The sequence below is a fragment of the Sorex fumeus genome, unplaced genomic scaffold, assembly GCF_029834395.1.
Source record: "Sorex fumeus unplaced genomic scaffold, SorFum_2.1 ptg000077l, whole genome shotgun sequence".
NCBI classification, from domain to species: Eukaryota; Metazoa; Chordata; class Mammalia; order Eulipotyphla; family Soricidae; genus Sorex; species Sorex fumeus.
The window spans coordinates 711964-722500 of record NW_026606134.1 but is presented as its reverse complement, the minus strand read 5'-3'; the positions used below and the strand labels follow the sequence as shown (position 1 = coordinate 722500).

At 42.7% G+C, this 10537-nt stretch overlaps 1 protein-coding gene across 10 annotated transcripts in view; it reads left to right on the top strand.

Moving 5' to 3' along the window:
- Positions 1 to 10537, top strand: part of LDB2 (LIM domain binding 2) — a 383871-nt gene that overhangs the window by 313810 nt on the left and 59524 nt on the right. For all 10 annotated transcript variants that reach the window (XM_056130359.1, XM_056130357.1, XM_056130358.1 and 7 more), the window contains exon 5: positions 2228 to 2311. In XM_056130359.1, the coding sequence (XP_055986334.1) occupies positions 2228 to 2311 (84 nt within the window). The remainder of the gene's footprint in view (positions 1 to 2227; positions 2312 to 10537) is intronic.

Genomic DNA, 10537 nt, shown 5'->3' with positions numbered 1-10537 from the left:
TCTAAAATTCCTGACTGCTAAATCACGTCTCTCCTTACTGTATATCTCCAGTCTGTGTCCCAGGCTTCTTTCTTTGATCTTCTCCCAGCTGATCGACGAAACCTCTGGTCTTCACACTGGCCTTATACTTCCAACTAAGGGTGGAAGAATGTTTCCACTCTCTTTCCTATAATCCCTCCCCACCATTTCAATTTTTTAGTTCTTTGGCTTAAAAATTAAGTTCTTGATTGCTAAGGTCCCTTTTTCCACCCTCCTCGAAGGAGTTTGTAGGATCCCCTTCTTACCATTCTCAAAATAAAGTGAGGGTAGCTGAAGGGAGTGGTTAGAAGTTTAGAATTATATCCCATAGGTATGCACCCTTACTCCTTTGTCACCTTAGGAAGTGAGTGACACAACATCTATCTGTTTCCTATCAATCCCTCTTCTATAAAACGCAAAAAGCTACAGAGTCTTCCTTTGAGCATTGTTTTGAGGATTAAATATTCATACCCACGAGTTCAGAGAGAGTATAGAGGTTAAGCACTTATCTTGAATGTGGCCCAGCACAGTTTGATGCCTGGAGCCACATATGATTACCCCAAGCACCACGAGGAGTGATCCCTGGACAGAGAGCCAGGATCATACCCTGAGCACAGCGGGGTGTGGTCCCAAAACCAGATAAAGAAATAACTTGATCACTTGAAATAACTAAAATTGTATTTTCATGAAGAAATAAAAATGAATATTCCTATGCTTAAATAATGTAGAACAGAGCCTGGCACACAGTGGGTCCTTTGCAAGTGTTGGCAGTTGACTGATTGTTGTCATCATTAGTAACAGCTTCTCTGCATTTTTTGTTGTTGTCCTGCCTCCTGCTGCATGGTAAATCCCCTGAAGTTGTCTCTGACTACTTCATCTCTCAAGCAGACCAAAGAGCTATCTGAAAATCTAACTGCTGCACATGAAGTGCTGGCATTTTTTCTACATTTTATTTTTATTTATATAAAACAAAGTCAATGACCTATCACTGTGCGGACCATTAAGACAGAAAAGAAAGAGGTGTTGTATAACCAAGATTGTCTCGGGAATGCAGTCATGCAAACCAAAGGATATTTACTTAAGTGTTCTTCTGTTTAGCACCAATTTACTTATATCAATTAAGAAATAGAAGCCAGTTAAAAAAGAGAAAGCATCCACCAAGAGACTCATCTTAAAATGGAATCTAGAAAGAATTTTTTTTTTTTGCCCAAATCCACTATATGATCACGAGCTATGGGGCTGGAGTGATAGCCCAGCTGGTAGGGCGTTTGCCTTGCATGTGGTCGACCCGGCAGACCCTGGTTCGATTTCTCTGCCCCTCTTGGAGAGCCTGGCAAGTTACCAAGAATATCTCGCCCACACAGCAAAGCCTGGCAAGCTACCTATGATGAATTTGATATGCAAAACACAGTAACAACAAGTCTCACAATGGAGACATTACTGGGCCCACTCGAGCAAATCTATGAACAACCGGAGGACAGTGCTACAGTGCTACAGTGCCCAAACCCAGTATGTGGGTGGTTCCTGAAAGGTTATACGTCTCCTTTCAACATAGTTGATATTTTGGAAAATGTAATGCCTGCCCTTAACTCTCCTGCTGGAGGAACACTGCTGACGCTGTTGGTTTCTGGCCTGAGCTTAGTGGGTGGGAAATGAGAATTATTACCAGAGTTTTCAAATCTTCAACTCCAGGCAAAGAACATGAGAACTGGTATTCAGTAGGGAAACATGCCACTCGAGGGGGGCAACATCTATGGTTGGTGGTGGTGGGGGAGGGGGGGTTAACCGGGAAATACTGATAATGTGAAATTGACACTGGTGGCAGAATTGGTGCTGAAACATTGTACATCTAAAATAACTATCAGGAACTTTGTAAATCACAATTATTTAATTAAAAAAATGGAGAAAAACAGCACTGTCACACTGAAAACTAAAGGCAAGACCTAGATTTGAGTTAGAGGTCTTCACCTGACTTGTCAATAATCATCTTAAAATGCTTCTGAGACCTTGGATCAAACAAAGATGTCATATCTCAATAGCATCTTTCTTAAATGTATCCTGCCAGCCCATAATACTCATCCCCTTATGCAGGCTCAAATACCAAAGAAGAAGGCAGGATTCCATTTCCCTGCAAATGTAGCATAGTCTAAGATCTTCCTGGGATCACCACACAGGTATAAAATCTATTATTATTTTTTTTCCTGTTTAGGCACAAGATCCTCAGGTCCTGGATCAGCTTTCCAAAAACATCACCAGGATGGGGCTGACAAATTTCACCCTCAACTACCTCAGGGTAAGGTGAATGGGACGAACATATTTCCCAGTGATGCTGAGAAGTACTTTAGAGAATCTGTGTGTTGTGAACTAAGGATCTTAAAATAATTTACATGGCACATGAGGTATCTCTAGCAGTGTTGGGTGTGTGTGGGTGTGGAAGGGTGTGTTATATAGAGAATATGATTCAATTCGCCAAACCTCTACTCAAGACGTGATTTGGGTCGGGCTTCCTCTTTATGTTTATCTGAAGCTCCGAATTAATTATTGAAAGGCTAACAATGTTTGTCCTGTAAAATACTTTGGCATCATTTCCTTCAGATATCTCAGGTTTCTAATGTGTTCTTGTGTTCATGGCTTCCCCGTCTCCACCTAAGCCACCATCACTCTAGAAGAGAAGCAGTGCCCCCAGCAGAGAGGAAGTGGGTTGCCCATTGCCAGGGTTCATAGAGCTCCCTGTATATATCCCTGTTTATGCGGCCCTGCCTAGCAGGTAACAACTTCGAGTTTGAACATAATTTTAGTTTTGGGTTCTTTCTCTGCCAACAAATTGCATGTAAGCCTCTGTACTTGATCTAACAGGGATGCACGTCTCACTCAGTTTTTGCTGCTGTCAGCAGAGACTGTGGTTTGCTTCCTAAAGTGAGTTTTGTCCTCTGCAAATGGAGAAGACAGGGTGTCATCCCACAGTTCTTTTCCTCCGAGTCTCTGAGTTCCTTCAATATAGCAGCATTGGTTTCTTCCCTGCTGCATCATAAAGCTCAGGCTATTTCTTTATCCTACAGTGCTGCGCAGACTTGCAAATTTTGTTTCATACTTGTAATGCCCCAGGTGCAGTCTGGCATGGTTGGGGTACTCCTCAGTGGTGCACAGTGCCCACAAAAACAACCCCCAAAATGCAAGGGGTACCACCATTAATTACCACGTGGATTGGAGTTCTTAAGTGTTTTGGCCTGATTTTCTCTTATGTGAACAAAGAATGATCTGGGGAAATGTTTGTAAATTTGACATTTATTGCAATGTGCCAGGCATCAAGCTAGACCCTAGAGACTCAAAGACTAGAGTCATGGCACCTGCTATAAAACAAAACAAAAGAACTCAGCTCACTCCTATAATGATAGAAATCTGCATGTAAAGTGGTCAATAGAAGTTTTGTGGTTGCTAGAAGTATCTAGGTGAGATGATGAAAGCACAAAACAGAGTCATCACCGAAGACTCAAGTCTGGGTTTTCCATCTCTCCAGAGACTGAGGCATCTAATATCAGTCAGTGAAGATGCTCTGCTCACCAGAGGGTATGTTCTCAGCTCACCCCACCCCAGATAAGAGCCTGGGACTCCAGAATCTGTTAAAACAGTCACTGGGACTGGAGAGATAGTACAAGGGGTAGGGCTGTTGCCTTTCACAGAGCTGACTTGGGTTCAATCCCCAGCACCCAAATATGGTATCTCAAGCCCTAGCAGAGTGATCTCTGAGCACAGAACCGGGAGTAAGCCCTGTGCACCAATGCATGTGGCCCAAATCAAACAAACAAGTAAAAGATGTGGTCAGTGATACTCTGGTGAGATTTTCTCCATTGGATTTTCTAGCTGCATTCAACACAGAGTGAAAAATGATAGTTTCTTCTCCCTCTCTAACACATGTTATTGTCACCTGGAAAAGCTGGCCAGGCCCACTGTCCCCAAGTCCTACAGTCATCTGATTTTAGTTGCTGACTCAAGAGGTCTTCCCTGCACAGTGGTAGAAGGCACCAACCCTTTCCCCAGCAACTGAGCTTCTTTGGGATCTGTGAAAGGCAAGCACTGCTCCTGAGGAATGCAGTCTGCATGCTATGATGAACGTTTATGTCCTCGTTTCACTGGCTCATGGGTCCACAGCAGTGGCACCTCCCTGCTCTTATAAGCAGGCATTTTAGAAAGCCTAGGTGAAGTCAGTTACTCAACCTGACACAAAAGGGTCAAAACCAGGGCTTGAGCCCTGGAAGTTAGACATCAAGTTTGGGGTCTTCACTGCAAAACTTAACTGGCTTATTTGTGAGAGGGTGGGTTTTGATAGTTATTGGATAACATCTTTCTTGCCTTCACATCTGACACTGCTCCTCCACATACTTTGCCAAAAATAGTACCTACTCCTTAGAGAGTCATGAAAAAAAAATCTGTGTAAGGAACTGAGGCTGAAAGGACCCAATTACTGTCTAGTATCTCAATTTATTGGGCGTCTATTCTGTGACCATTCTGTGTGTATGGGGCCATTTAGACCAGCATGATCTGGGACTCTGCTCTCTGGCTCCTAGTCTCTTGAACACCCCTTTATTTCCATGAGTTTTGCATCCTGGTACAGAGACCTTTTCTGCTTTCATTTCTCCTTCTTTTGTTCTCTTACTCAATCATTCATTCTTTCTAATTTAAGACACCTTTATGGAGCCCACTCTCTTCCTGGTGGCAGGCTGGGCCTTCATGGTAGAGATTCCTGAAGATACCCTCTTGGTGGGGCCCAGGCCCCTGCAGTGTGGCAGCTGTGGCTCCAGTGAGGTGTGCTGACATGGCTCATGGAAGGCCATGGAGGGCAACTGAGTTTCAGGGAGAAAAGGTGGCATGGAAGCCCTATATGACTGTAGCATCTCCTGAAAGTCACTCTGGTTATTCGGCCCAGCCTGTTTGAGCAGAATCTCCAACTCAGGGCCCCAAGATAGAGCCAGGTTTCATTGACAAGACCTAGGAATACTCCTGCCATCCGTTATGTGTAAGACATCAGAGCAGAGTTTGACAAAATAGCTTTAAAGCCTGCAAACTTGCCCTTTTGGGGAGGTAACTGGCCTTTGCCTCAAGCCTGAAAAGGTCGTGAGAAAATGCGATTTCAACAGAGTTAATGAGAAGCTTTAGAAACCATTGCCTGTATCAGAAAGAGAGTTCAGAGAAGCATGTGAACACATCTGAATTCTAGGGTCTTCGAAATCAACAAAATCACTTTAAAAATCCATGCACGCTTCTTTGGAATGGTGTGGAGGGGAGAGGAAGAGAGATATAAATTACTCCAGACATGAGAAATTTCAATATGCAATGTCTGGTGTGTCACAAATTGAAGCCACAACAGAACGCTAGCAATTATAGTCATCTGGCTCCGTCAAAACATGTTCCCTCGCTCCCCTGAGACCCAGGAAGCCTGGGGGAGGCCTGGACTCTGGGTGCGTGTGCAGGGCTGACCCAGGCAGCGCCGGTAATTGGAAGAAGGAGCTGGATCCCCGGTCTAAGCTTCAGATGCAGACGGTGCCCTGAACCCCCATGGTCTCTTGACAATACATTGGGAGGGGTTTTCGGTGACCTGATGCTTTTGAAGTGTCAAGAGAACAGTTGTTGCTGTTTGATTTGGGTTGTCAGATTGTTTGTTTATCCCTCCTGTCACCTTCCAGCCAATCAAGGCAAGAGGTGTCCAAGGCTAAGAGTGTCAAGCGAACTCTCCGGGGCCCTGGGGAGAGGCAGCTGGAAGTCACCGGCTGGGCCAATTGAGTGGCATCTACAGGGGATTTCCCCTGCTCTGAGGCTGGGGAACAGCCAGAGGGGTCCTCCCAGAGAATGGGAAGGACATTTACAACACACACCGCCCAGGCTCTTTAGAGGAGTGTTTCCTAAGGCTGGGGGGGGGGGGGGGGAACAGCTCCCCTAGATAAATGTTTCCTGATGAGGGAGTGAAAGTTCTAGAGGAGGAGTTAGAAGCAGGATGTGGTTTGAGAGGCCTTGGAGCATCAAATCAGGGAGCTCTGGCTGGAAAGGGGTGGGGTGAGGTGGGGAGCCCCATTGGTTCCCACCAGGTCCTTGGCACATGTTCATCCAGAATTCATTTCCCAAGTACCCAGATACCATCTGTGTGCCAGATCTCTGCCAACCTCAAGGAGATCATGGCCTCATAGATGATAAAATAGATAAATAAATAAATAAATAAATAAATACAATAAGGTAAAATAAAGTGCTGCAGTAGAAATCTGTGTGGGGAACTGTGATGAACATAGTACCTAATATTGTGGGGGTACAGGCTGCCTGCCTGGGGCCTCTACCAGGAACTTCACGTGGCGACTCTGTAAGATATGCTTGACTATCTTCTGAGCCAGGGGACTTGTGCTTTTGTCTTGTGCAGGTGAGGAAACTGATGCATAAAGCACTGGTTTCCCAAGGATCTGGAGCTGGTAAGAAGCTGAATGGGAATTGAATCCATGATCTGACTTATTTACCTTAAATGTTTTTTATTGAGATTCTGTGTTTTGCAATACTGTTGATAATAGTTGCCCATGCATATAAGTTCAACACCACATGTGTTAGCAGTGTACGCACCTCCCTCCCCAAGACATCCCAACACCTCTCCCTTTCAACGCCCCACCCCTCAACTAACTCAGCTGTGTGGATCACTTCTCTCCTGGTGTTCCCTTTGGCCCTCTGTTGCCCTCTTGCTGGGTATCTTTTAAGTCTCACATGAGTGGGATCATTCTGTGACCGACTATCCCTTTCTTTCTGACTTCACGCAGTATGATATCCTCTAGTTCCATCCATATTGCTGCAAATTAGAATGTCATCTAGTTCAGCCTCTATAAAAAGCAATATAGAGATAGGAATAGAACTACTATATGACCCAGCAGTACCACTTATTGGCATCTATCCACAAAATACAAGACCTTTAATTTGAAAGGATCTATGAATGCCTATGTTCATCACCCCACCTAGTACAATAACCAAGATACTGACAACCCAAATGCCATATATATATACATATATATATATAAATATATATATGAATGGATCTAGAAGTTGTGGTGTATGTATGTGTGTGTATATATATATATATATATATATATATATATATATATATATATAAATTGTCATTAGCACCATTCCTCCGAGCACTTCCTCTTACACCAGCCTACACCACCCTTGAGTGAACCTCTTTATTCTTTAGTACTTTGGATCCCTCTTCATTCTCAGAAAATCATATATATATATATATGTGTGTGTGTATGTATGTATGTATGTATATATATGCACATATATACATATATATGCACTATGCAGCTCTAAGAAAGGGGATATTTTAAATCAATCATCTAACCAAGAGGAATTTTGATAGAATCTGCTATACGCCAGGCACAAAAGGGATGGTGCAAAAATGGAGGTGACATATTTTGGATATTCTTTCATAAGTAAGTCCAATTCTCACTGTACAACATCAACTGGGACCCTGGGACCCATTATGTTCCAGAACATAATGTGGCTCCTTTTCTAATGTCCTTGAGGATGTTCTGTTCTTGTTAGCCTCAACTGTGACTTCGATTGGACACTTTAATTTCCAATTTCACCAACTGATGACCCAACATGATTAACTTGGTATTCAAGATGTTCCATGATCTGGTCTCTGCTGCTTCTCATCCCTGTCCCATCTCAAAAGGCATCCTCTATCCAAACAAACCACCTGGAGTTCCTTTCACTGGTCCTGTCCTCTTACTGCCTTGATTTGGTGCAGCATGACTCTGGCTAGAGCCTGTTTCTATCCTTCTCTTTCCATCCAATTTTTCTTCTCATCCTTTAAAATTCATTCTATCCATATCCTCCTCCGAGAAGCATTCTATGACTCTCACCTGGGTTAAGTGTCTGTCTCCAGGATTTCCAGATCTCTCTGCACTCGAACTTCTGCATAGTTCCTGGTTGTTCCACTATAAAAATGGCTACTCCATTCATCTGAATCTGTACTAGACTCAGCAACTTGAAGAGAAAACAGTTATCTAATGTTTTGAGAATGTGCAGAATGTATCAAGTACCTAGTAAGTGTTTTTTGAGTAGTACTTAGTAAACAGCTATTTGGTAAAGGGATTATTATATTTTGAATGACACTAACATATGTAAATTCATGTATGTATGTGCTTGCACACAATACACTCTTTAGACACATTTATATATCACTTACTATACACCATCTAGGGAAATACGCATAATTCATTTTCAAAGTTGATAGGTAGAAGTTCACCAAGAAATCCAAAGTTCAAAAGAGACAAATGGAAGAAATAGAGTGAAATAAGGTAAGAAAGCAGCATGTGCAGAATTCCCATTTAAATTCTGAGTTCCAATGTCAAAGATTTTTCTAATATCACTATTTGTACTTGCTCTGAACAGGAGTTAATTTATATTCAAAATGCTATTATCCCTTTTCATTGTTTTGGAAATGTGTTCTTTTTAATTTCTTACTCAGTGATAATTTTTGTCTATTTTCTTTGGTCAGATATTTTTGAGGTTGGAATACATAAACTTTAAAAAAAATTATGTTTAGTGTGATCTTTGAATAGCTTTTTATTCTGTCTCCCTGTGACCCATTTTTTCCTTTGTGTTTCCTTTTATTCCTTTTTCATCTATATGCATAATTCCTGCATAAATGTAATCAGTATACATATCATTTTGTGTTATTAGGTAAACACTACTGTGTGTTTCTATGAAGTTATCATATTAACCATTTATAATGATGGCAAATATGCCAGGGCGGTTCTGTGTTTGTGTTTATTTAATCATTCTCTAAATATTGATCAGCAAAGTCACATTCATTCTGCAATTGTCATTAGCACTATTCCTCCGAGCACTTCCTCCTGCACCAGCCAATCATCTCTACTAGTGGACAGCTGAGATGTTGTGGCCGCATAGAGTTGAAAGATAAGTGTACTTTGAATGCAGAGAAGTGTAGGTTCAAATCCTAACCCCCTTCCTACCTATAACACACTCGAGTGAACTTCCTTAGTTCTTTGGACCTCTCTACCTCCTCAGCAAATCATATTGTGATTGATAAGAGCTAGTGTACTGCAGGATTTTGACAGATACTCCTCCCTCTCTGTCATATCTCAGAGCAGAAGACCAGGGCTCCACGTTCACTTTCACCACTTCTTATGTGATATTGATCAACTGCCTTATTATTTGGAGCTTCAGTTTTCTCATGTGAATGATTATGTACGTTGTACATCATAGTGGTTGTGTGACAGGTGAGGGTTGAAATGATAATTCATGTGAAGATTGCATTTAACTCAAAATTACTTTATCAGGAAGCCAAGAAGATATCATTTCATTTGTCATCTCTTCTCCATAGGTCATGGCCTTGAATTCTACACTGAGTTTCTGAACGTATGATAGATTAGAAAAAAACACAGAGGATCTTGATTAGTGATATTTGCCAAGGAAGGTAGCAGAAGGGAGCCTGGGACATGAGCCATGTTTTGGCTCTCTCTCCCTCTCTCTACTACAAATGCTATACCAAATGCATAATCCGTATCCCTGGGTGATGTCAGTGTGATCTATAATCTTTTTGCCATTATTACTGTTAAATAAGGTTTCAAAATTGTCAAACAAGCTGTATCATTGACAGAGCACGAAAGCATTTAGGTACAGGGTAAAATTTTTTTTTGATCTTAATCACTTAATCACTTAACTTTCCGTTAGTCGTCGATTTGCTCGAGCGGGCGCCAGTAACGTCTCCATTTGTCCCTGTCGCGTGCTAGTGTAGCCCAATGGCATCTGTTCGCTCCGGGAACATGAAGGGCCTCAAACCGATCGTTCATGATCTTGACGAAGAAGTCTGACCATCTGGTAGGTGGGCGGCCACGCGGTCTTTTGACATCCGGTAGAATCCAATCAGTAACAGCTCTAGTCCAACGGTCATCTTTAAATCTCATTACGTGACCAGCCCATCTAATTTTCGACACCTTGGCAAATGAGACAGCGTCCCTGATCCTTGATCGTCGACGGATGTCAGAACTCCGGATTCGTTCTCTCATTTGAGTGAAACGTGATATTCCAAGCATAGCTCTTTCTATTCTTCTTTGGGAGACCTGAATAGCGTTCTCATCTTGTTTGCGTAGGGCCCAGGTCTCTGAGGCATATGTTAATGCAGGAAGAACAGTGGAATCAAAGAGATGTGCCCGGAGCCGGAGGTTCTTCGTCCTCTTAGCTATTTCTTCGACGTTCTTGAAGGCGTTCCAAGCCGCTCTCTTCCTCCTGCGCAGCTCGGGTGCCAGGTCATTTGTCATGTTGACCTCTCGACCTAGGTAGACATAGCTGTTGCATTCGGAGATGGTCGTTCCATTGAGAGCGAATGGGGCGTCAGGAACAAGGCTGTTTCTCATAAACATTGTCTTCGTAAGATTCAGCTGTAGTCCTACCTTTCCACACTCACGGTCAAAGTCGGCCAGCATTTGTGCTGCTTGGCTGATGTTTGGTGTTATTAAAACAA